Source organism: Arvicanthis niloticus, chromosome 11 (assembly GCF_011762505.2).
Source record: "Arvicanthis niloticus isolate mArvNil1 chromosome 11, mArvNil1.pat.X, whole genome shotgun sequence".
Lineage (NCBI taxonomy): Eukaryota > Metazoa > Chordata > Mammalia > Rodentia > Muridae > Arvicanthis > Arvicanthis niloticus.
Window position 1 is genome coordinate 16,900,048 of NC_047668.1, and position 27,298 is coordinate 16,927,345.

At 44.0% G+C, this 27,298-nt stretch overlaps 1 protein-coding gene across 7 annotated transcripts in view; it reads right to left on the minus strand.

Moving 5' to 3' along the window:
• Window positions 1-1,313: 1,313 nt before the first annotated feature.
• Ap4s1 (adaptor related protein complex 4 subunit sigma 1) overlaps window positions 1,314-27,298 on the minus strand; it is a 45,022-nt gene continuing 19,037 nt past the window's right edge. For 6 of the 7 annotated variants that reach the window (XM_076941899.1, XM_034514602.2, XM_076941897.1 and 3 more), the window contains exons 2-6: window positions 19,018-19,227; window positions 15,386-15,472; window positions 14,395-14,463; window positions 8,648-8,659; window positions 1,314-1,706 (exon numbers count right to left, since the gene is read on the minus strand). In XM_076941899.1, coding sequence (XP_076798014.1) covers window positions 1,578-1,706; window positions 8,648-8,659; window positions 14,395-14,463; window positions 15,386-15,472; window positions 19,018-19,191 — 471 coding nt within the window. In that variant the 5' untranslated portion in view covers window positions 19,192-19,227 and the 3' untranslated portion in view covers window positions 1,314-1,577. Of the gene's footprint in view, window positions 1,727-8,585; window positions 8,660-14,394; window positions 14,464-15,385; window positions 15,473-19,017; window positions 19,228-27,298 lie in introns of all 7 variants that reach the window. The other variant, XM_076941898.1, reaches the window with a different exon arrangement.

The window sequence follows — 27,298 nt, forward strand, 5'->3', positions numbered from 1 at the left end:
CTGTACTGACAGTTTCTAAAACAATGAAGAGGAGTTAGACATGACTTGTGCTCGCTTCAGCAGCCATGTACAGTGAAACTGGAACGATACAGAGGTTAGCATGGGCCTGTGCAGGATGACACACACGTTCATCAAATGTTCCCAAGTCCTATAAAATACCTTGGGGGTTAATTTAAAAATGAAACTTTTATAGAATAAGAGGAAGGAAAGTGCCTATTTTGCACCAGCCTGATAAAATTGTTTTATTTCTTGGGACTAAAGTAAATTTTATTAGTGAGTTTAGTAGGAAGACACTTTAGACTATGCAGTAACCAGACATGATAACCTGTAGTCCCAGACCTTGGGAGGCACAGGCCAGAGGATTTGGAGCTCCAGGTCATCCTCAGCTACATAAGAATTTTGGGGCCACCCCTGGCTACAGTGAAACCCTGCCTAAATATGCAAAAATAAATAGTAAAATGTGGCATCATAACAGCTGTTAGAGCTCTTGTAATGCTCAATGATTATTTCATAGCACCATTGTTAATTACATGTTGGCATCATAATTGCTAAATATCCTTAAAATGGCTATCAAATACTTCCAGAAACTGGCAAATAAAACTGAATTTCTTAGGTGTGCATTAGAATAAACTTCTGGGTGCTTGTTTGTTTGTTTGAGACAGAATTTTAATACACATCTCAGGTAGGCCCAGAACAAGGTTATCCCTCTTATAGATGCTGTAGGCACTACAGATAACCTTGCAAAATAAAATAAAATACAATGAAATAGGTCCAAAGAGAAGGCTTAGGTGGTAAAGGTGCTTGTACCACACCAGGAACCCAAGTCCAGATCTTCAGAACTTAAGTCCAGTAGAGCAGTACATGGCTGTGATCCCAGCCTTGAGAAGCTGAGGACAGGATCCCTGTGGCTTGCTGGCCAGCCAGTCCAGCCCTTCAGTGAGCTCTAGGCTCAGTGAGAGACTCTGTCTCAAAAACAAAACAAAACAAAACAAACAAACAAACAAACAAACAAAAAAAATGGGGAGTGAAAGGTGGATGTGACCAAATACATTGCACACACATAATGAAGTTCTCAAAGAATAAATTAGAACTATACTTCAAATACAGTAAAAGCAATTGTGGAAGCGTACACGTGCATGCGCTCGCGCGCGCACACACACACACACACACACACACACACACACACACACACACACCATTTAAGAAAAGTGATGGCGCGCCCAGGCAGGGCCATATGTAGCACAATGGAGACAGCGTACTCAGGACTTTAAGGAAAGAGGGAGCAAGCAGGACTTTACTCAGATATCACATGGTCAGGTCAGTGTCAAGTTTATTGGCTGATAGACAACTGCCACACGTTCTTCACACTGTGACCCCGCTGTTCCTGCAGAAGGAAAAGCAAGCTTATAGTTACCAAGTAAAACTGTGGCTCTGTGAAGAGAAAAATTTTGCTTGTACACATGGACTGCTTTCCCTTTGGGAACTAAGGGTGATAGCTAGAGACGGTTCTCGGAAGGCTGCTGTTGGCAGTGACGTCTGCCTTGGCCTTCTCTTCACTCGTGCCCCCTTAGTCGTCGTCAGCTTTCCGACGTCTTGTCCAGAAGCAGCAGAGGGGCGAGGATTCTCGCCCTGTTAGTCTCCACAATGCAGCCGTTTAACACCATCTCATCCAAAATGATGTGCACTTTATCCAAGTTAAATAGTATCTAGGTCGCATTAAGGAAATCTGTCAGAGAATTTAATGAATATAAATAGTAACATGGCTTAGCCTGGTATTTCCTGGTGTAAATAAACCTAAACAAAAAATGTTTAAATCCTAAGTAGACATTACCTCAATATACATGTACATACCTATATTCATCTTGGCTAAAAACGTGAGATAAGTAGATGTTGAAATGAAACAGCTACCTAAATTATGTTAGTGTGCTTGCGTCATGCTCGTGTGCTTGTGAGTGTGTGTGTATATGTATCTGTGCTTAGGTCCTTAGGCTGGAACTCAGGGCCTTACACATTAGGTGACACTCTAGCATTGAGCTACATCCCAATCCAGAGGAGCATAGAGTGGGGCAGAAGGTTTAAGTGCCAGAGAAGACAGCAAGTGACAATTCAGCCTCAGTAACAGCAGTGATGCTGTTGGAAGTTCAGGGTTCCAGGCACTGTAATAAATGCCTTAATATACAGTCTTCTGTACAATCCTCATTTTATTCAGCAGTAAACAGTCTAAAGTCTGGCCAAGGTCATGGAGCAGGTATAAGCCAGAGCTGGGCTGGACTGACTGCTCTGTTCTCCAGGCTTCTCTCCAGGAGCCCCAGGCTCTACCTACCCACAACAAACATCGTTCTAGGCCTGCAGCATCGGCAGCATCAGCTGTCTTCTCTGCCAGTTAGAAAAAAATAGTCCAGAGAGAAAACAATATAGAAGCAGAGACTAAACTTCCCCAAGACCCAAGCCCTGAGTTTCACAAATGGAATCTCTTCAGATTCTTAAGCCTTAGCTTGGTGAAGCACTTACTGGAAAGCTAGTCTCTGAAGGAGAGGGCACTGGCAGTAAGGAACCAGAAGGCTCCAGACTCCCTGGGAATCCTTTCCTCTGAGCATCTAACTATGGACCAAGGTGGCTGCAATGGCTGGATGTTTCTTAATTTTACATTTGAAATTTGAGATTCTGTTTTTAAGGAGCTGTTTGAAAAGAAACAGCTGCTTCAAATGGAAAAACTTCATTTGACAAATAGGTGATTAGAAGCACCAGTGAGTCTGTAATTAGGGAATATTTGCAAAACAAATCATTACCTGATATTGTTCAATTCCTGATATTCAAAGTCTCTATTGTACTTGTTCAGTGAAGTCTGTCTACAGAGAATGGGACAGCCTGTGAATGGCTTCAATTTCCACTCTGTTAACATCTCATTAAGTTCTGTGCAAATAGCCCTCTAGCAGAATAAACTTTTTCAGGAGCTGATGGGAACTGTCCCTAAGTGACCCAGAAAAAAAAAAAAAAAAAAAAAAAAACCCTTTGCTCTGACATACCTATTAATAATGTCTTCCAATTATATAGATGATTGCTTTGTGCTTTGTCCTAGGCCAAAGTAGGACTGGAATTCAGTTAGGCTCAGCCCTGTTCATCAGAACCAGTGGCCAGAGTTTACAAGCTGAGACAAAATGGGAACCAGTCAGACAAATAGAGCTGAAGCTGGGAAGGGTGCAGCTCAGTGGGCAGGGCTTGCCTCGCTCTTGTGACATCCTGGGGTTTATCCCAGCACCCTCTGAACAAGGTGCAGGAACACACACCTGGAATCTCCACTCCTGGGAAGTGAGGACAGGGATCAGAAGTTCAGGGTCATTTTTGGCTGTGAAACAAGCCAGAGATCTGCCTGGCATAGATCTGCCTGTCTCAACAATAAGGAGGCGTTGAGCAGCTCAGGCGGCTGAATGAAACAGACTCGGACTCTGCAGGCGTCGAGGGCAGGGGCTTCACTGATTTTCTTGATCTTTGAATCAGGAAACCTCATTTTATCTGTTTAAATTGTTTCACTGATCAAAGTCTTGCATCTTTAGCATATAAACAGCTGTTGTTTGGATGTCCCCTTGAGCAACTGCCGACGGTTCTGAAACTCCAATCAGAATTTAATTGCTGAATTGTAACAACCACTGGCACCCCACATCGTAAGGACAAGGTTCTGTGGCAAGCCTGACCTTTCCAACCTCCTGGAAACACAAGTCAGTCAGCAAGGTCATGTGCTGTGGGCACAGTCAGTCAGTCAGCGAAGTCATGTGCTGTGGGCACAGTCAGTCAGTTAGCGAGGTCATGTGCTGTAGGCACAGTCAGTCAGTCAGTCAGCGAGGCCATGTGCTGTGGGCACAGTCAGTCAGCGAGGTCATGTGCTGTGGGCACAGTCAATCAGTTAGCGAGGTCATGTGCTGTGGGCACAGTCAGTCAGTCAGTCAGCGAGGTCATGTGCTGTGGGCACAGTCAGTCAGTGAGGTCATGTGCTGTGGGCACAGTCAATCAGTTAGCGAGGTCATGTGCTGTGGGCACAGTCAGTCAGTCAGCGAGGCCATGTACTGTGGGCACAGTCAGTCAGTCAGTCAGCGAGGCCATGTGCTGTGGACACAGTCAGTCAGCGAGGTCATGTGCTGTGGGCACAGTCAGTCAGCGAGGTCATGTGCTGTGGGCACAGTCGGTCAGCGAGGCCATGTGCTGTGGGCACAGTCGGTCAGCGAGGTCATGTGCTGTGGCTGCCTGGCTCTCTGTATCTGGCTCAATCCTAATGATCACCCAGTTCTGCACCACACAAGCAAACCTAGACCAGATCCCAATGCAAAGCGGAGGCCTGACATCTGATGGCTCCCCAAAATCACATGCCTCCTTTAAAATAGGAATACAGCTGTTGTTCAGATCTTGGTTTGGTTTATGAGCAACTTGTGCACACTGGTGGGCCATATGCCAAGGACCAAAAAAGTATCCTATATGCCAAGCCTCAAGGCAATAAACACAGGCAAATACTTTAGCTCTGACATGAGGAACAGGAGGCGGCAAAAAGGAACTGGACTCCATGAACTCAGGTAGCCAGGGAAAGAGCTCCCTTCAGCCTGGGTTGAACATGACTGACCCTGAAGACCATATATAACTTTCCAAGGAGCACACTGACTAAATCCGGTTTCTCAACATGGTAACCCAGGAACGTTACGGATTTCTATAGAAGGCAAACTGTAATGGAACACAAGGAGCTGATCTCCAGCTCCTAAAACATAGGTTTCTTATATGTTTTTACTTGAGCCAGGATCTTGGGTAGTCTGACTGGCCTTGACTTTGTTCTGGTAGTTGAAGATGGCCTTGAACTCCTGACTCTTCTCCCTCTGCCTTTCCACTGTACTCAGCCCTACAGGATTTTTAAATACAAATATGGTGGGTTTAGGAATATCGTCTTTAGGAAGTGAGAGAATGGATCAAACCAGGGCTAAATGGAATTTCAGAACAATTGCAAGGCACAGTCTGGCCTAGACACCAAAATGGCTTCCTCTAGGGAGCTAGAGAGATGGCTCAACAGTTAAGAACACCCACATAGTAGTTCATAACCATCTGTAACTCTAGGTCCAGGAGATGGGGCACCCTTTCTGAACTCCTTTGGGTGTTAGGCACGGATGTGACACACAGAAATACATACAAACAAAACACCTGAACATATAAAATCTAAAAAATAATACTTTTAAAGTATGACTGTAAGCTGTGGGTTTGTCTGTATTTCTTTCTAGCTTGCTTTCCTGGGATTGAATTTAGGAGTGCTAGGCTAGTGTTCTCCCAGTGAACGGCACCCCAGCTCAGCACAGGGACAAATGCGCCCCAACTCCTGCTGCTGCTTGTAACTTGTTGTCACTACTTTTGACTAAAATAACCAAGACGCTAGGGACAAAGTGAGTAGGGCAAGACAGAGGGCTTTGGAAGAGATGGTAGCAGGGTATGGTACCGTGGGGCTTCAGAGAACACATTTAAAGATAAGAGCTGGAGTGGCTCACAGTGTAATCCCAGCCAGCACTTGGGAGGACGATGTGAGACACTTACTCCCCATAGCGGTGACTGAAGTCACTGAGGTGCTCAGTCTCAAGGGGACAGTTTGCTCCCTGGACACCACTGCACCAAGGGGGATCCACATACTGGAATGAAGGGTTTCAACAAGCCGGAATTCCTGATTTCTTGTGCTGGGTCATTTCTGTTTAAATCCCATCTATCTGATTTTGTAAGTCTCAGCGGGAAGTAGAACAGTAGTGTGTACAGAGGGAAATGTAACTGGTCGGCCTTATTTCTCAAAGCCCAGTGCAGGGAACCTCAGCCTTAAACATCACAGAGAGGAAAGGGGCTTCCTGGGGGCTTCCTGGGGCTCTGACACCCCTCCTCTGTAGCCACACCCAGACCCATCCTTGCTCACGTGTGAGCAGAACAGGAAGGCTTTCTCAAAGACTGAGGGACCTGAGTGTTCAAATGTGGCAACCGCTTGTTTTCAAACTTTGAGGCTGAAGAGAGCACTCCAGGGAGCAGTCACTGCTCTAGCAGCTTCTGTGGCATTGAAGAGTGAGCTGCAGGAAGTGTAGCTCCCCAGGAAGGCAGGAACTAGAGTGGCGCCTCCATGGACTGCTGATTCTCTGAGGTGATATGCTACAGAGGACCGTGTGTGAGCCTTGAGTTTTGAATCTGCTGTTTTTTTGATGGTTCCCCCCAGACTAACATACACAACACAGTGAGGAAGAAAGGGTGAAATGAAAGCACGTGGTCTGGGTGTGGTGGTGCACACCTTAACCCCAGCAGGGGCATCTGGTCAGTTCCAGGCCATAGCAAGTTCAAGACCAGCTAGGGCTACATAGAGAAACCCAGTCTCAACAAAAACACACAACAACAACAAAAAGGTAAAGGAGAGATAAAAACACAAATTGTGGTATAAAAAATAAGTTGAAACTAGAAAGCTGGATCATTCCAGAAGTCTATAAAGACAAACATACCTGCCTCTCTTTCCACTAAACACTAGTCTGCATAAACTACTCCAATACAACCAGTGAAACTCTAGTGTACAACGGCTGCTTTGCGGCCAGTCTCAGCTGGATCTGGAAGAACCCTTCTTCGGGTGGCAGGTTACTTAGTCCCTTCCCTGGAACCACTGATAGAGTACCCAAGCTTCTCTAATCTGGTTATCCCTCTGAAATGTGGCTTGTTCAATACAACGGGCAGTTAGTGGCAAGGCCAAACTGGATCTTGAGTTTTTGAATTCCAGAAGCAGATTTATTTTGAATTGGTTTAAAATGGCTCAGTTAAGATAAAATGCCATGGGGTGAGGAGATGGCTCAGTGGTTGAGAGTACTGCTGCTCTTCCAGTAGACCTGGGCTCAGTTCCCAGCACCCACCTGGTGGCTCACAATCACCCCTAACTCCAGTTCTGGGGGAATCTGATGCCCTCTTGTGGCCTCCAAGAGCACCAAACACATACATGTACAGATATGTACACACATGTACACACAGAACATCTCCACACATTAAATAAATAAATAAATAAATACATATTAAAAAAATAAAAGACAGACTGTCACATACACGGCCTGATCTTAGGCCAGACGTATCATATGTTTGGGTCATTCACCACTAGGGCGCAATCACCTTTCCACAGTGACTTAAAAAGAGGTCTCCAAATGATTTAGATTTCTCCAGAAGACTGTGCTGGCACAGATATGTTCATTCGAGCAGTGGCTTCACATAAACACACACATAAACACACACACACACACACACACACACACATATATGAATTTCATGTTATACTCATGTTATCTGCTAATATTATACATAAATAAATAGTTATTTTAGATTTAAGATTGAAGTGTTTTCAAAAGCTGTCTTTATCACTGTCAAATGATAGGCATATTTTAATAAAATGTTTATCTTTTACTTTATGTGTGTGCGCATGAGTGGGTTTATTTTATTGCTTTTTGAATACTGTTTCTCACTGTGTAGCAATGGCTGGCCTAGAATTCACTGTGTAGACCTAGCTGGCCTGGAACTTACAGAGATCTGCCTGTGTCTGCCTCCCGAGTGCTGAGATCAAAGGTGTGCGCCCCCATGTCCAGTCTCAGGTGCAGTTACGTGCCCTCCATGTACTTAGGTGCCTGAGGATTCCAGAAGAGTTCACTAGAACCCCTAGAACTGCAGTGTCAAGCAGTTGTGAGCTGCCTGACCTAAGTGTTCAGAGCCAAGCCCAGGTCTTCTCGGGAGCAGTCTGCATGCATTCTTAACCACTGGGCTTTCTTTCTGGCTTCAAAGCCAGCAGATAATCTTAGAAGTCAAAATACTATACTTTTGGAGACTTACAAAAAGCCTGCTGAGTGCCTGCCTCCATTTGGGACCAGGGGTATGTTTATTCTGCTGTAAGGTGCTAGGTCTGAACCCAGGGCCAGGCACATGCTAGGAGGTGTTCTACCACTGGCTGCATCCCCAGGACACACAGACAATTTAGATTTAAAAGAGAGAAAGAACTTTTTCTGCTATAAAGGAAATGAACATAAGCCAGGCAACGTCTTTAACCCTCCAGCTAATCCCCCAGAATACCTTTTTCTGTTCATGAGGAGCTTTCTGGAAATTTATCCCAGAGGCCTAAAAGTTCAGTCTCTCTGAGAAAACCAAGCACTTCATCTGTGGGATACACATTTTGAACAGATCTGATATATATATATATATATATATATATATATATATATATATATATATTCATTCGTGTATGTATGTCTGTATGAGTGTGTCAGAAACTCTGGGACTAAGGTTACAGAGAGTTGTGAGCTGCCACATGGGTGCTGGGAATTGAACCTGGGTCCTCTGGAAGAGCAGCCAGTGGTCTTAACCACTGAGCCATCTCTCCAGCCCTATAACAGTTATTTTTAAATACCACCACCTCAGTTCTTTGTTTGGAGAAAAGGAAAAAGGAACCTTACAAAGTACCATCTTTGAAAGGAGAGGGCTGGGAAGTTCTGTGGCTGTGGCACTGGCTTGGCAGCGCTGCAAATTATCGTCCTGGATTCTGCCAAGTCATCCTCCAGCGTGATGACACTTACCTGGTTACATCCTGAGTGTGCTTTTGCCACATACCATAGAAAAATGTATGGAAAAAGGATACATCTAGTTCACTCTGAAAAAGGAAACAAGAACACACGGTGAGAAGATGACCCCAGACAGCACGCTCAACTGAACCCTTACGGGCTGCCCTGTCTCCCAGCCTGGGAGCGGCAGGTGCGGCTCCTACACCTGCTGGAGCCCAGAGTGGGAGCCGAGCTGGAAACTGAGACAGGAAGAAACATGAGGAAAAGAAAGCTGCAGGTTAGAGGGCAAATGGTAGCGGGAAAGCTGGGGTTGGTGGCTCATGCCTGGAATCTTGGGAAGCTGAGGCAGGAGGACTGCTACAAACTCAGGTCTGCCTGGGCTAACAGAGTAAGATCCTGTCTCAAAACACCAGACAGAACCAAAAGCAAGCAAAAAGTACGGGGAATAATAAAGTGTCCAAAGCCTCAGGAGTGTGCCTTCTCTTTGCATCCATCGATTACTTCAGGGGCTTATGGTGAGGAAGCTCAGGGAATGGCGGCAGGAGAGTCAGAGGGAAGCCATTACAACTGCAAACTATTGATAGTAATCCAATGGACTATCAAGGGGGGTTAGGTCAGTAAATAGTAGCCATCAACAAAAGATGGTGTAGATGTCTAATTACTAGCAAGCTGCAAAGTAGAATGCAGGTTACCAACTGCTATGCAAGCTGGGAGAGGTAGCTCAGGGTATACAGTGCGAACCTGACATTTTTAATGCCTTAGTGTTGACCTCCATACCACAAAATTAAATAAAATTAAAAAGCAGTATGTAATCAGTCCTCTGTATCAATGAATTCCATATCCATTAACTCAATTAAGCAGTCTGTAAAATGCTTGGGACAAACTGTGCTTGTACTGAACATATATACTTTTTACTCTGCCACAATTTCTTAGGCGTAACCACTGCTCATATAGCGTTTACTCTGTGCTAGGTGCTAAAAGACGAGTCGGATGAGTAACTCAGATGAGTTAGAGTTATCGAGAGTGTGTGTCAGATATATGCCGACACTGTGCATAAGGGACTTAAGCTTGTAGGGATTTGGTACCCACAGGCTGTGGTGGGGCCTGGAACTCATCTCCCACCACTGTCAGTATTATCCTACAGACAGATGTATATCCAGATGTCCAGTTACAAAGTTACAGGTGGGTGCATTAGGTCTAAAGGGCATGGACATCTAAACAGATGTCCCTAAATGATGGTCCAGCTGACAGTCTTCCACCCGCTTTGAAAGCATCCTATCTGAAGCACTTTGAGGTTCACAGTAAAACTGAGCTGAAGGGATAGAACTATCTCACATGCACAGCCTGCCCAGATCTTTGTTCACAGTGAGGGTGTTACTTTTCTGCTTATAGGTCACTCCCACGGAGTCCACACTGGGCGCCATTCTGGCAGTGTACAGTCTGAGTCTTAACAGATGGATAATGCCTTGAACCCATCCTCTTTGTTTTCCTGCGTCTCTGTACTGATTTTTTTTTTGTCAATAAAATAGTTGTGCAGAGGGAACAGGAAATGGGAGTGAGGTCACATGTGATGGGGAGGGAGAGGAAGCCCGGCTGACTCTCTCCACAACAGCAATGCTGACCGGGGACCTCCAGAGACCAACCAGTTTGGCTTTTGTTTTTGAAAGTATGACACCGAGATGCTTTTCCTGGTGTAACAGCATGAAATGCATTCCAAATTTAAGCTGCTGAAACTCTCTAAGATAAAAATACCCCAGGAAGAATGCTCAAAACTCACCAAGCTAAAAATAAGTCTTAGCTGACAGGGCACCCTCAGTGAGGGCCTAGGCCTTGTTTCTTCCCCATGCTCTTCCTTCTTCCTGTCACTGCCTCTGGTTAGATCCTGACAGGGTCATTCCTGGTGCAGCACAAGCCCTGCACTGTCGCCTGGGTTAAGTTAAATCCGACTCTTGACTTTCGTGGTCCATTCAGTCACTGGCTTGCTCCCTAAAATGACAGCTACAATTCTACATGTGCCGTTTATTTTTAGTGACTGGATATAACAATAACTTAAACGCCTTGCGGCAACAGTGTGAGCCTTTTTTGTCCTCCCTGCTTTCAGACATTTTAGAAATTATATTCTTTCTGGGTGAGTGTCACTTGAAAGTGGCTATGGGTATCACAGCCCCTGGCTTGCATCCAGTCTACTCTAACATAAGAGTGGTCTCCTCGAGGAGCAAGTGCCAGGACTGTGCTGCTGATAATATGGCCACCACCTGCCCAATGTGGGTTTACACAGAACTCATTACAATCCAATAATGTTTCAATTTCCTAGTCACACTAAGTGCGCTGTCCATACTCAGAGCTGCCCACAGTGGTAGCTGGCGGGCTGGCAGTCTTTCTAGTATAAGGAAAGGATTATAGACATTGCTTACCTACGATTCTCTGTCTACACAGCCAACACAGACATAGGTTTAAGGCTACTCTCCAGTTCTCTATCCCAGCATGTCCAGCTTGGGAAATCACTTGATCTCTTTTCTGTTTCCAGCCTAGGGGGAGGTGCCCATCCCCTGGAGATGCATGACTTGTCATGCCACAGGCCAGCAGCCATCTTCCAAGTGCCATCAACTGAAGTAGGAAATTGCTGACAGGCCTTATGTATTAAGGTTACCTTACTGCTCCTAAACTTCCACATGTATCAGAATCACTGGAAGGCCTGGAAAAATCAGACTGAGGGACATAGGCAGAGTTCCTGATCCTGTGGCACAGGGTGAAGGCCAAAGCTTGGGTTTCTAGAAAGTTCCCAGTTTATACTGCTGTTCAAGGTGCCAGACTCTGGGGGCCACTGCACTGAGGCAATGAACTGGTTGGTTCCCCAGGAAGAGCTTCTAAAGTTCATCCCAGGCCATGAATTAAATGAATTCAATTGGATTAAAGACATAACTTCCTTGTTCTTTTTGAGACACGGTATGTGTTGTCTAGGTTGGCTTCTAATCCACCATGCAATCAAGAAAGACCTAGAACTCCCATTCCTTTTGCCTCTCTCTACCTCTCATATACCTCAGAAGACACAGCTTCGAAACACGAGTGTGGCCATTTGGTATTAGTGTGCTCAGTATTGCTAACTGCCACAGAAGGCAGCAGTGTGGATCCACTCCTTCCTAATTTTTTTTTTTTTTTTTTTTTTTTTTTTTTTTTTGGTTTTTCAAGACAGGGTTTCTCTGTGTAGCCCTGGCTGTCCTGGAACTCACTCTGTAGACCAGGCTGGCCTCGAACTCAGAAATCCGCCTGCTTCTGCCTCCCAAGTGCTGGGATAAAAGATGTGCGCCACCACCGCCTGGCCTTCCTAATCTTTTTATATAAAGGCAGAATGAAATAAACACACCTGAGAAACAGTAAGTAGGGATGTAGCGCAGCAGTACAGTGCTTGCCCAGTAAGCACAAAGCCTTCAGTACTGTGCCGACTGAGTGTGGCAGTACTCGTCTGTAAACCCCAGGACTAGGGAGGTAGAGGCAGGAGGAAGCCTTTAGTTCGAGAATACCTAGTATGGTGGTTTGAATATGCTTGGTCCATGGGAAGTAGCACTATTAGGAGGTATAGCTTTATTGGAGGAGGTGTGGTCTTGTTGGAGGAAGTGTGTCACTGTGGAGGTGGGACTCTGAGGTCTCATATATATGGTCAAGTCTGGCCAGTGTGGTCCAGACCCTCCTCCTGGTGGCCTACAGAAGACAGTCTCCTCCTGGTCGCCTTTAGATCGAGATGTAGAACTCTTGGCTCCTTCTCCAGCACCATGTCTGCCTGCAGGCTACCATGCTTCCTGCCATGATGATGACAGACCAAACCTCTGCAATTGTAAGCCAGCCTTAATTAAATGTTTTTCTTTGTAAGAGCTGCCTTGGTCATGGTGTCTCTTTAGCATAAAACCCTAACTAAGCCACTGGACACTGGAGGCACTGCAGCTGGTGTTGCTGATGATACCAACCATCTCCACTGATTCTTGTTTAAAAGACAGCTTCACTTCCAACTTACTGTAGAGCTGCATTAGTCAGGACAGTATGATACTAACAATGCTATGTTCAATGGAATAGAAATGAGAGGCTGGAAATAAGTTTTTGCATTTGCTTTAAATAAAATTGCTGTTTTGTTTGCTGCATGGCGTCATGCAGCCCAAGCTTGCCTTGAACTTACTTTGCAGCTGATGGCCCTGAACTCCCTGCCTTCCTGCCTCCGCCTCATCTGTGTACCACCATCCCTGACTCAGTCCTTACTTGTGAGCAGTTGCTTCACAGTAAGAAGCTAAGACAGTCATGGATGGAGAAGGACAGTTCTTTCAATAATTGCTACAGAGATGAATAGATACCTACATATAAAAAAAAATGATGCTGCATGCTTGTAATTCCAGCCTTTGGGAAGCAGAGGCATGAGGATTATGAGTTCAAGGCCAGTTTGGAGCTACACATCCATCCAAACTAAAATAAGAAAAAACTAAATCAAGGTAATCTATAATTTACAACATAGAAAAAAAATCACTTAAAATGGATCCAAAACAAATTTAGAAACTAAAATCAGAAAACAAGGGGGTGAATCTAAAGGCTTTCTAAACACAACACTAAAACATAAGCAACAGGGAAAATCATTGTTGTAGTTAGGGTCTCCATTGCTCTGAAGAGACACCATGACCAAGGCAACACTTATAAAGGCGAATATTTAATTGGGGCAGGCTTGCAGTTTCAGAGGTTCAGTCCATTACTCTCATAGCAGAAAACATGGCAGTGTGCAGACAGGCATGGTACTGGAGAAGGAGCTGAAAGTTCTACATCTTCATCGAAGGGCTGCAGAAAAAGCCTGTCTTCCAGGCAGCTAGGAGGATCTCAAAGTCCTTCACCACCACCACGGGACAACCGTGACACACTTCCTCCAACAAGGCCGCACCTACTCCAAAAGGCCACACCTCCTAATAGTGACACTCCCTGGGCCAAGCATATTCAAACCACCACAACCATAGATTGACTGGCTGTCATTACTAAATCTTTAGTGCCATTAAAAACTAAGCAAAGGATTAAACAGATATTTTTCCAAAGGTTGACCTCCAATAATTCACTTCATACTCAGTAGGATGGCATGGTGATGCCTGCTTTTAATACCAGTGCTTGCACGGCAGAGGCAGGCCAATTTGTGCAAGTTTGAGGCTAACCTGGTCTACATACTGAGTAAACCTCATACAGACTAAACCTCTGCAAATGTAAGCCGGCCTTAATTAAATGTTTTTCTTTGTAAGAGCTGCCTTGGTCATGGTGTCTCTTTAGCATAAAACCCTAACTAAGCCACCTGGGACACTGGAGGCACTGCAGTGCTCTACCTGGTCTACATACTGATCATCTAGCCAAGGCTGATCGCATCTCAGAAAATGTAGGAGAGAAGAAATCAATCAATCAATCAAATCACTCAATCATTCATTCATTCTTGGGCAGATGATCCTGAGCTGTATAAAAAAGCAGGCTGAGCAAGTCACAGGGGGCAAGCGAGTCAGCAGCAGTCCTCCATGGCCTCCGCTTCACTTCCTGCCCTAAGCTCCTGTGCTGGCTTCCCTCAGTCATGCACTGTGACCTCAGAGTTGTAAGCTCCCCAAGTTGCCTGTTGTTCACCACAGCAATAGAAGCAAACTAAAATAGTCTTCTTTGTGATGATCTAAGGCACACATAGGTCTGTAAAACCTATGATGAGCAAGAAGGGACGGTAAATACAACAGCATTTATTTTAGCTTTTACACATTAATTATATTAATACATAATATTAACATGCACCCAAATAACTCAATTTCTAGAAAACTGGGTTAAGACTTACCACTCTGCTGAAGTACTCATCTAAAACTTCCACAAAATTATGTATGAATTCATAGATAGCCATCTCATTCTAAAATAAAAGAAAAGTGTAATTAATGTTATCATGCCCTCAGGTTAAAAAAGTACCCAAATTTAATAGTATGCCTGGCAGGCTCCTGTGCTTGTGTGACCTGTCCCATTGTATAACAGGACAGGAGGAGGGCATCAGTACCACTCATGATAAAGAAGCACTTCTGGTCAGGCATGGCGGCCCATATGTAGTCCCGGCCACTCTGGAGGCTGAGCTGGGAAGACTGAGTCTCCAGGTATGACACCAGCCTGGGGAGCATAAGTTGCCACAACAAAACAAAACAAAGCAAAACAGCAACAAAAACCCACACACAAAAAGGGCAAGCAAGATGGCTCAGAGGGTAAAGGCACTTGTCACCAAGCCTGATGACCTGACTTTGCTCCCCAGGACACACATGGTGAAGAGAGAGAATCAATTCTTGCAAGTTACCTCCACATGTATTCTGTGGCACAAATAAATAAAATGTAATAAAACAGCTGAGTGTGGCGGTATAGGACTTTAGTCCCACCGCTCAGGAGGCAGAGGCGCCAGATCTCTGAGTTCGAGGCCATCCAAGGCTACACAGTGAGAATGACTCTAAATAAATAAATAAATACAAAATAAAAACTCAAATGAGAGAAAGAGAGAGAGAGAGAGAGAGAGAGAGAGAGAGAGAGAGAGAGAAACCAAAACCAACAACAAACCCACACACACAAAAAGGAAAGCATTTTGTAATGTCTGGCCTCTTTAACTGTAACCCGTCCATCTAGACGGATAAGCATCTAGAGTATTTTCCGTCCACGCAGCTTTCCCAGCTTCTGCTGAGACTCACATACTCTGACAGAGGCTTACTAGCTCTCGGGGAGGAAGTAGGAAGAAAACTGTAACTTAACGAGAATAAACGAAACGTCTTGCATCTTCCAAGGCCTTTCTAGCATCTTACCTCAGTGTCATTAACTCCAACCACAACAAAGAGAGCTGCGTATTGCCGGTAGATCAGTTTAAAGTCCTTGTATTCAATGAATGAGCACTAGATGAAAGACAATTAGATGTTAATGTCTGGTTGACAGAGGTGTCTTCGAACAGCATGAATAATTCCTAGGTTACATTTTGAGTACCTAGAAATTTAAATTGTTAAACATTAAAATGTTAAACAGTGAAGTAAATTGAAAAAAGTCTTGGAAAAAGAGTGATTGCACGGGCTCCCCCTCTGCCTCTTGTTCATTCCTTCTCTTGTCTCCCTGTGAGCTCAGCAAGCAGAGCTAATGCGTGACTATCAGTCGAAGATGCATAAACATGCTGGCCGGCTTCTTTCTATGAATTCTTGGGGAGCAATTAGATCTGCTCAGTTCTGTACTATTTAATAGTCATGGAGAAACCAGCGCAAGAATCTTACCTATCTATCTACCATCCACCCACCCACCCACCCACCCATCTATCCATTCATCCATCCATCCATCCATCCATCCATCCATCCATCCACCCATCTACCCACCCGCCCGCCCGCCCATCCATCCATCCATCCAACCACCCATCTACCCATCCATCACCTACCTGTATGTAACCTCTTTTTCCAGGGTGTGTGAAAAGACCCAATGTCAATTATTTTATAAATTATGTAATAGGAGCCTTTGTGCAGCAGATACTACACAAGATTTTCCACTGTAAATATTGCTTCTTATGAATTAATAACTAGCTTACGACTACTGGCCTGAAGATAAAACAGCTTTCTCATTTATCTGTTTCCGTCAGCGTCTGTACACAGGGCTATGGGCAGGAGACAGAATGCTGAAGGCACAGTGTAAACCTTCACTGTCAAGGTGTGCTTGGCCAATGTGACAGAGCATGAACTTCGTGGTTTTGCTCTTGGACACCCAATGTACCTGGGAATGAAGCTACATGTTTTGACTATAGAAATCCCTCCATGGAGAGGGTTCTTGGCAGTTTATATACCATGGAGAAATTTCAGGATTTAATGCAAAATTAGGATAGAGCCAAGCAGTGGATCATGCCTTTAATCCAAGGCTGAGACAAGGGTATCTCAAATTTATGGACAGCCCAGGATTCAGAATGTAGACCTGCCTTAAGTTTAAAAAGCAAATATGTTGTGGGTTGTCTTGATGCTGTTTGCATTTTGATGTTAATTCTGCTACCTCAATAGGAGCTGCCGACAAGGAGCAGATCTCCTACTCAGGAGGTTTCACTGAACCTTCTCCTATTCTAACTGGTCAAATAAAGGCTGGAGCCTATGCTTGGGCAGTGAGAGGGAAAGGTGGGACTGGAAGTCTGGGGTGTAGGGAAGGGCAGAAGGAGAGAGGACAGAGGAGGAAGAGGTAGAAGCCAATATGAAGCAGAACCACTGGCCAGGAAAAACTGCAAGTAGCCAGGGGTCTCACAACTGGGGAGAGAGAGGATAGTGATGGAGCTGCTCATCTAGGCAGATAGCTCATAACTATGATAACTGGGTTGTGTGGTTTCACACGGGCTTATTGGGGTTGGAAATTACCGTGAGTGGCTTGAGTAACAGTTTCCAGACTCACAAGAGGTTCTGACATAACAAAACAAAACTAAGCACATCTTTGGACAGAATTAAACTTTGGACAGATAGAATACTCTGGTGCCTGAGGCTAAAAGTTCAGTGGTTTCTTTTTAAAATAAAAATAATTTTAGAGTACTCCAAAAATCCACCAGTATCTTTACACCAAATGGCAAACTTCAGGTGGAAATGCTGTTTAAATTATGGCAGGCTTGTGGATGGTGGGAAGGCGCCAACAGGCATGTCTCTCAATGTTTCCCACATGTAGTGACAAACACAGTTCTTTAATAGTTCCTGTTTCCATCTGATGGCATGGAGCAGCGTGTGCCCACAGCAGGCCACAGTAGTAATCAAAGAGGAACCAGGAGAGATTGCAATTGGAAAACTGATTTTGAAGCCAAGGGAAACACACTTGGAACATGCAACTTCTGAACTTCTGAGTGTTGATGCAACTTGGTATTGTATGACAGCTGATGCTGCCACAGGCACCCTCTCCAGGGTGGTGAGAGGGAGAACTGAGAAAAAATGAGTTATTCTGACTTTGTAACAGCTGCCCAACACTCTGTAATGGAGTCGACAGGACTCTGATTAAATAATTCTCTAAATTCTTTGAGAAAATGGACTCAGTTCTTAAAGTGGGCTACAGTTAGCAGAGTGGCAGAGCACGGGCCAACTAAGCGCACATATGGCCTCGGGCCCCAACTCTAGCACCACAAAGCCATTCTTTATTATGTAGTGAGCCTCTGGGTTCTGGCAAGAGAAATAGATTTGTTATTTTTTGACTTCCATTTCTCTTATTTTACATAATAAAAAAGCAAGTTCAAACTAAGTTTGTTTTAAAATTACTAGTTCTGGTATTATATTGATTGTATGTTGTAGGATATTTAATCACACTGTGAACCCTGATATTGTATTATTTACTGAAAAAATCTGTTTCCAGTTGTGGTGTGGCTCAGCCCTTAGCACACACCTTTAATCCCTCTGGCTGGAATACAGACATTCCTTTAATCCCAAACAATAGAGGCAAAATTAGTTTGTAGAAGGAAGCACCCATGTTTGAAAGTGATCTAATGGAGTGGCAGACGAAGTGATAAATCAGAGAAAGATTCTGATAGGATATACCCACAGTGCAGAGGAGAAAGGAGGAAGTTTTACTGAGACAGTTGTACAGAGACAGGTTGTAGAGAAAGAACAAGCTAGACACAGGTGAAGACAGAATGAGCTAGAGAATGAGGAGCCAGAAGATTAGAACAGATTGCCAGAGTTAGTTTGAAGCCAAGCAGAGAAAGAAGTCAGAGGCCAGAGAGAAGCCAGATTAAGTCAGTTATTTTGGAGAGGATTTGAATCAGAAGAGCTGAGTTGAACTAGCCAGCCAGAGTTCATAAAGAACAACAAAGGGTGAGCTTATTCAGCAGTTAAGTCTCAGAGGCTGAAAACATTCTAGGACTAGATTGTACAGAGGCTAGAAGCTTCTAGAACTAGGCTTATATTAGCAGAGAGAGGCAGTAAATAAAGCTTTTGAGATGACAATTCAGGAAAATAAAAGTTACTTTTACAGCTGTATATTTACAAAAGATGGTAAGCAGAAAAGAATTATTGTGCACATGGAAATCGTATTATTATCCTCTGGCACCACATGGGCCTTGGATTCCGCTGCCACGCCAGTCATCTGACCTTCATGTTTTGGCTAACAGAAAAGCCACCAGCTGCAGACACTGCTGAGAGTTCCAAGGGCTGAATTTATATGAGCAAAAAAAGATTATGTCTTCAAGCAAGTGTAAATTTAGCAGCTATTTCTATGATACACTAAGACAACTGTCCTAAATAAAAATCCAAGGCTTGCCTGGCCTGCCTCTTGCTCTCATACAGGGATGGTAAGAGCCACACTTCCTTTCATCTGCCTTTCTCTTTAGTCTTTATTTCCCTACCAGCCCCTGAAGGAATACAGTTCAGAGAAAAGAATGGCTCTTGAGATAACAACAACAAACCAGTGAAGACAGAGTTGTCTACACAGGGAGCAAAGAACAACGGGCACTTACTTGTTCACTGGATCGTGACAGACAGCTCTTGCTGACCTCGGTTTCCAGAAGTGCACGTTTATTAATGTCTACATGCTCATAGTACTTAGACAGTCGGGTCTGCCCTTGCTTGTTCACCATAAGGAAAAACTTTATCATTTTTTCGCCTTTGGCCAGTTCCTTTCCAAATATCATATAAAAGTTATGGCAAGGGATGTCTGTAGCTAGAACCTGAGGAATAAATGAACAACAGAAATGCAAGATTACATTTCTCACAGACTCACACCATGTCTGTTTTATAGAGTGAGCCAGAAGTAAATAAAATATTGGACACACACAGTACTCATTCCTATGAACGAAATAAGGTTTAAAGAAATAAGAGCCAAACACAATTTTCATCAGTTACCACAAAACATACAGTCCTACTCCTGCCCATACACATACACACACACACACACACACACACACACACGAAATAAATATAATAGCAATACAAATACAAAGAAGTAAATATAATAGCAGTACAAACTGATAAACTGTAACTTTCAAGGGCCCACAGAGGGACCATCACAGAACGGTTAGAAAGGACATCCCAGGGAAAGGGCACGGTAGTAGTATATTGAAGGATGACCTAGGAGAGTCTGTGGCTGGGAAAACAGGGTGATGAAGGCGCTGGAAAGTTCCCTTTGGTTGAAGGTTAGGGCACAGCAAGAATAGCTGAGGAGGGGGCTGGAGAAATGGCTCAGCAGTTAAGGGCACTTGCTGCTCTTCAAAGGGTCAGCTTAGTTCTCCTCATCCACATGGCAGTTTATAACTATGTATAACTCCAGCTCCAGAGGATCTGATACCCTTTTTTGGTCTCTACAGGCATCTGTACTCATGTGCACACAACCCATAACAGATACATGCATATACATAATAAAAAGTAATATTAAAAATAGTTTTTAAAAAGATTGGCTGTAGGCAATCCAGCTGCTTTCAGAGAACATAAAGAGCTTTAGTAGTTCCGTTATGGAGCTGGATGTCACGTGCATGAAGAAGGAAAATTGCCACGTGTTTAAGGCCAGTCTGTCCAGTTGAGAAACTCTGTCTCAGAAAACTAAACAGAGGCCATGCTAAGGGACCTGAGCTTTATTAGCAGCAGTGGGGGAAGATCTAAGGTATCTCTATTCAGTAGTAGAATAAGTAGTATTGACTATTGCCAAACTCCTTTAATGGGTCAGTAACAGCTCTGTGCTCCAGAAGTCATCGCCTCATCCCCTCACCCAAGAGTGGGGACAGGCGCTTCTGCTACCCTAATTCTAGAGCACAGGAGAGTGAACACTACAGAAGTCTGCAGTATACTGGGACAGAGGTGGCATCCCTGGACAGGGGCTGCAACACCCTAACTTAACTCACTGTCAGTCAGGGGCTCGTGCTTAAGGTTCTATTTCTATACAGTTGTATTGAGTTTCACATTTGTTCCCTTTATGTTCAGTATAATGTCTGAAATAAGGAATACAAAAGACTACAATAATTGAACAAAGGTGATCTTTCTTTCATGAAGAGAATATCTTGTTTATCGTGTCTCTGGATAATACCATATTCATTCACATTTTGTAATAACTGAAAAATCAAGAAAAATACTAAGCTCAACAATTCTTTAATTACCTTTTAAAATTTGGATAATTTTAGAGCTGTAGAAAAGATACACAGGTGAAATGCTTTTTTATTTTTAAAAATCTAAGGTAGTGAGCCCACAAGGGCTCATATTTCCTGAATCCATGGGTTCATATTTCCTAAACCTTCCTCAATCTCTGTACCCATTACCCAAGCATTTCAGACTGTGAATTTGATGTCCTGCCAGTGAGATGAGACCCAGCCACCACCTATGTCAGGGACAAAAGACAGGAGCCATGCTGGCCTTGGTGTGTTAACCTGATTTGTGTGCTGGTACAACCTTCTTTTGTAAGAACTTGTCTTGCTGGGCTCCTTTCACTTTATTCTTGTATCTTTTGTGTAACACTTGAGATTATTCTTTGTTTCTAATACAAAGCCATTGTTGGAATCTCACATGAGCAAGGCACATTAGTTAAAACTAAGAAACCCATCCTAGGCAGCTAGAGGGATGGCTCAGCAGTTCCCATGTTACACTACTCTTGGAGAACCCACACCAGAGAGCTTACAATCACCACATGTAAGTGCTCCAACACACAAAGATACACAATATCCATAAATAAAGATATCCAATAAAGGTTTTTTGTTTGTTTGTTTGTTTTTTGAGGAAGGGCTTCCCTGTGTAGCCCTGGCTGTCCTGGAACTCTGTAGACCAGGCTGTTCTTGAACTCAGAGATCCACTTGCCTCTGTCTCCCAAGTGCTGGGATTAAAGGCGTGCGCCACTCCCACCCCCTCCCCAACATAAAATCCAATAAGTCTTAAAATAAAAAAAAGCAGTACTGACTGACACACAGTGTGCCCAACTACAGGCTCAATTTGGAGTTCAGCCATTTTCCCTTAGACTTCCTTTTGTCCTTGTGTTCCACCTGGAATGGAACACCCATTACAGTGTCCAGTCATTGTTACTCATGGCTGACAGTCTTGATGATACTGCCAACCACCTAATAGAAAGTCCTTGTGGTGGTTAATTTTGATGGTCAACTTGATGAGATTTAGAAATACCATGGAAACAAACCTGACTACATCCAGAGGGAGTTCTAGCTGAGGCTAGTTGCTAGGAGAGCCCAGCCTCTATGTGGGTGGCAGCATTCTATGAACTTAAGTTTACCAAGTAGAAAGGAGATGTGACCTCAGCAATCACTGCTTTCTACGTCTTGACTGCAGCTTCCATGTGACCAGAACCACAAGCCACCACCACATCTTCTCTACCGAGATGGGCTGTACCGGGAAACTGTGAGCCAAAAGAAGTCTTCCATTCTTAAATTCCCTTTGTTAGCTATTTCATCATGGCATCGAGAAAAGTAATGAATCCAGGCTCCTCATTTAGAATTGCCTGGTGCTTTCCTTTGGAAAAAACAAAAAACAAAAAACAAAAAACAAAAAACAAAAAACAAAAAACAAAAAACAAAAACAAAACAAAACTACAGAAGCCTGAAGCCTGGTGGCATAGTCCTAGCACTAGGGAGGCAGGGACAGGGGAACCAAGGCAAGTTTGAGTACAGTCAGACTGTCTCAAGAAACCAAAATGACAAAATGATAGGCTGGAGAAATGGCTCAGCAGTTAAGAACACCGGCTGTATTTCCAGAACACCCACGCTAGATTGGCAGCACCCACACAACAACTTACAGCCATGTTCCCAGGGATCTGACACCCACTTCTGTCCTCCCAAGGCACCAGGCATGCATGTGTTGCACAGACACACACACACACACACACACACACACACACACATGTATATATTCATATATATGCAGGAAAACATACACAAAATAAAACATATGAAATTAAATTCATACATGAATAAAACCAACAGCAAAGTAGGTGAAGTGTCCTTGTCATCACACTGTATCTGAGGTATATGACATCTAACTTACATATGTTAAAGGTAAATAACATTTGAATTCACTTCCTTAAGTATATTAAAGGGCCTAATTGCTTACATAAAGACTCCCTTACTAACATACAATAAATAGGTGTAGCTTTCTTATGTCAGGGTATGCTGAGCATTAATATTCATTATCCTGTGGGTGGATGGGGAGCTCTATATACAGAGTTTCTCTGTGTAGCCCTGGGTGTCCTGGAACTCATTCTGTAGGCCAAGCTAAGCTTATGTGCTGGGATCAAAGGCGTACACCACCAAGCCCAGCAAATTCCTGGTGAGTTCATACTGTGTGCTAGCAGATAATCATGCAATAGGTTGTCTTCTAGTGATGTTACCTTAAATGTAAATTAAGCCAGACCATAGATCCTGATAAGAATACAAAGACAGTGAATCTTTTCCAGAAAACTGTACAAAGTGCTATATAACTAACACCGCACAGCCGCTTCGGTGTAGACCTTCCTGACACCTGCCCAGTGGTCCAGGTGGGAGACCCACCGTAGGATAGGGTCCCTTGTAAGATCTCTCTCTCTCTCTCTTTTTTTTTTTTTTTTTTTTTTGGTTTTTCGAGACAGGGTTTTTCTGTATAGCCCGGGCTGTCCTGGAACTCACTCTGTAGACCAGGCTGGCCTTGAACTCAGAAATCCGCCTGCCTCTGCCTCCCAAGTGCTGGGATTAAAGGCATGCGCCAGCTTGACAGGCATGCTGGCTTATGATGTAATCCTAGCACTTGGAAGGCTTGGCAGGGTGGTGTGAATTGGAGGCCAGCCTGGGCTGCAGTTATGAGACCTTGTTTTGACCTCTTCTTGGGGGAAAACAAAACAAACAAACAAACAAACAAAACCCAACCTAAACTAAAACAAACAAAGAAAAAGCCAAACCCGAGTCAGGAATATTCATGTGTCCCTGAGCTTGGAAGGAGGAAGGAAAAGGCAAGAAGAGGCCAGCTTGCACCACAGAGCACAGACTAGTCAGGCCTACAAACAGATTCCAGTTTTCCTGGGATAGGGTCTCACCAGGTGACTCAGGCCAGTCTTGAATTTACATCCTCCTGCCTCAGCTTTTTCTTTTTTTAAAGATTATTTATTTTTACTCATATGCATTGGTGTTCTGCCTCAATGTATGTTATGTGAGGGTGTCAGATCCCCTGGAACTGGAGTTACAGACAATTTTGAGGTGCCATGTGGGTGCTGGGAATTGAACCCAGGTCCTCTTGACCTGGGTAGCAAGTGTTCTTAACCATTGAGGCATCTTTCCAGGTCCCCTGCCTCAGCTTCTTGATTGCTAAGACTACAAGTGTGTACCACATCACCTTTTCCTAAAGATTTTTATCTTCCCAGGCATTTTATTATTACTTGGTACATACAAATCACACTGTAGTCTAGCCAGGGATGTAGCTGATGCAGAAGGATGGTGAGTTGGGGCCCACCTGGCTACATAGTGAAACCCTATCTCAAAAATGCAAAAACACACCCAAGAAAATCCGTTCTATCCATATCTTCCATAAATGAATGAAATGGTGTAGAATTAAGTTTCTCAAATCCTATTTTTAATATGATTTCTTAATGCTTTAACCTCTCTTCTAGCCCACCATCCACCAGAGGTAGTAGAAAACAAAGGTTATTAGGATAAACTGTTCTTTGGAGCAAATCCAATATGCATTGTCAGGAATCAGCAGTTTAGTTCACAGGAATTGGCAGTGGCAGCTCAATCCCCTTGCAAACACTTCACGAATATACCGGGTCAGTAGTATTGGGAAGAGCAGATAGGAAACAGCAGCTCTGGCAGAACCCAGCAGAAACAGCCAGGCCTCCACCAAAACAGCACGAGTCAGCAGGAGTGGCCAGAGCCAGCAGAGATGCCAGAACTTCTCTGCCGTGTCTCTCTCAATGAGTGAAAATCAGCTAAGACCTGAGACCAAGAACGGGGCGACGCTAGCTATGCAAGCCCTCTGCCACTGTCTGCTGTGTCCTATTTATACTCCCTTCAATCGTCACGTGTCCACCCACAGGTCTTGCCTCAGCATGTGAGTCTGACTTACAAAACTCCATGTGTGTCTCTCAGCTGACATCACTCTGCCAATCAGCCTGAGTCTGAGGAGGCCGCAAGAAGCCACCAGGACACCACCAGAAGTTGTTTTGTGCGATTCTCTTGATGTAGTAAAAAAAAAAAAAAAAAAAAAAAATGGAGCCCAGCAACATGATATAAGTAAGTACATACAAAGACTCCTTCATCATGAGTCCTTTACGTGTCTGCTTTAGCAAAACATTCTTTCACCTGTGTCTGCGTTAGTAAAACACTCCTTCATGTGTCTGGCCCAGCAAAACACCATCTGACACAAATGAATTTCCAAAGAAACCATAAGTTTCCACTTTAAAACGGTATAAAACAAGCATGGCACAGATTAATTGTTAAGCCCTGGGTAGCTGCTGCCTATCTAGCCAGCCATTTAATGCTATTACTGTTACGAGAAAACTTTCTCATGCCCAAGGCGACCGTACATTCTGTTACGTTCTGTGCTTTGGTGATCTGGGAAACCAATCACAATAAAGGTCAGTAGGAACTGATTTGTATAATTAGCCACAATAAGCTTAGACCCAAACCAACTGCCCAGCAGCACTTCACGCACCTCTGTATTAACTTTTATGGGTTTGTCTTTATAAGCTGCCTCTGAGATGGACCTTGTAAGAGACACCTGCACCAATATAAGCCATTTGGAACAAGACCTCCATTTTGAGCAGGGGTCAAATAAAGCTTTAAGTTCTCAAGACCTCCTTGGGAATTGACATTCTACTTGGCAGAAAGAGACATGTATGTGGTTAACTGACATCGTGGTTGGCAAGTTAAGACATGTATATTAGACAAGGCAAGACCCCACCCACAGTTGAATATCCCAACCAATAGGAGAAGTGTTCCTAAGGAAGTTTCCTATCCCTAATCCTGACTGGGGAAATAACTTGGCATAGATGTTTGTGGATTTCAGGCTTAAAAGCTCTGTAGGATCCTGGCTCATGGCCACAGCCAGCTCCCGAGTCTGGTCTCTGGCCCTGATCAATCAGTCCTGAGGTGAAAGCTCCATCAACTATTCCTATCTGACTGAAATTGGCATGCATGTGGCTTGTAGGGTGACTTATGAGCCCCAACATTAATCTGACTTGTAAAAAAAGATTTTAATGTATACTTACTTACTATTTGCACATAAATATTAGCTGACACTTTAGCAGCTGCAATTACCAAGCTCAGTCTTTCAATCTACTGCCAAGGAGACTGACAAGGAAGGGCAAAGCAGGTAGAAGCATCATTCTACATGATCTCTGTCTGACACCCTAGCAATAGTTGGATGCTAAAATACCATGACCACAGCAAGCTGAGGAGGAAAGGGTATATTTCGGTGTACAACTCTCAGGTCACAGTCCATCACTAAGGGGAGTCGGGGCAGGAGCTGAAGCAGAGGCCAGGGAGGAGTGCAGCTTATACTATATGTTCTCCCATGTTCTTTCTGGGAAGCAGAGATAGATAGATCTCTGAGTCTGAGGGCCAGTCTGGTTGGTATACAGGGCATGTTTCAGTATAGCAAGGGTTTCACAGGGAAATCCTGTCTCAAACACATACACACACGCAGAGTTGGGGGGGGGGAGAGAGGGGGAGAGGGAGAGAAGGAGAGAGGGAGAGAGGGAGAGGGAGAGAGAGAGAGAGAGAGAGAGAGAGAGAGAAGAAGAAGAAGAAGAAGGAGGAGGAGGAGGAGGAGGAGGAGGAGGAGGAGGAGGAGGAGGAGGAGGAGGAGGAAGAAGAGAAGGAGAAGAAGAAGAAGAAGAAGAAGAAGAGGAGGAGGAGGAGGAGGAGGAGGAGGAGGAGGAGGAGGAGGAAGGAAAGAAAAAAAAAGAAAAGAAACCAAAGACTTGTTTAGAGACCAGTCTGGTGAGTGCATTTTCTCAGCTAAGGTTCCCTTTTCTAAAACGACTCTAACTTGGGCTTGGCCTGGTGGCACACACCTTTAATCCCAGAATGAGGATGTAGAATCATGTGGTTTTCTGTGAGTTTGAGGCCAGCATGGTCTACATACTGAATTTCAGGATAGCCAGGGGTATGAAGAGATTTCCTGTCCCTCCAAAACAAACAAACAAACAAACAGTGTTCTAACTAGTGTCAAGCTAACATAAAACTAGTTAGAACAGATGTTTCCTAAGGGTCAGTCTGTAAATGATTCACTTGCCAGGGCACTAGGAGGAGGAGGAGGACAGAGTTTGTCTCTGAGTATAGAAGATTGTTTGGTGAGTCATCTGTGTCTGTTCAGAGTAGAATTAAGTGCCTGTAAGATGGCTCAGCATACAAAAGTGGCTAAAGATAACTGCCAACAAGCAAGACAACCGGAGTTAGATCCCTGGGACTCACATGGTAGAAGAAGAGAACGGCCTCCTGCAAGCTGTTCGTTAACTTCCACATGTGCACTGTGCTTTGATTGTATGCTCAATGCTCCCCCCCCCACACACTCACAACAAAGTAAATAATACATTTTTCTTTTCTTTTCTTTTTTTTTTTTTTAAAAAGTGGAATTAAGATTCTACAATAGAGGCTGGAGGGATGGCTCAGCAGTTAAGAGAATTTGCAGAGGACCTGATTTGGTTCCCATCTTAGTTAAGGTTTTACTGCTGTGAACAGACACCATGACCAAGGCAACTCTTGTAAGAACAACATTTAACTGGCGCTGGCTTACAGGTTCAGAGGTTCAGTCCATTATCATCAAAGTGAGAACATGGCAGCATTC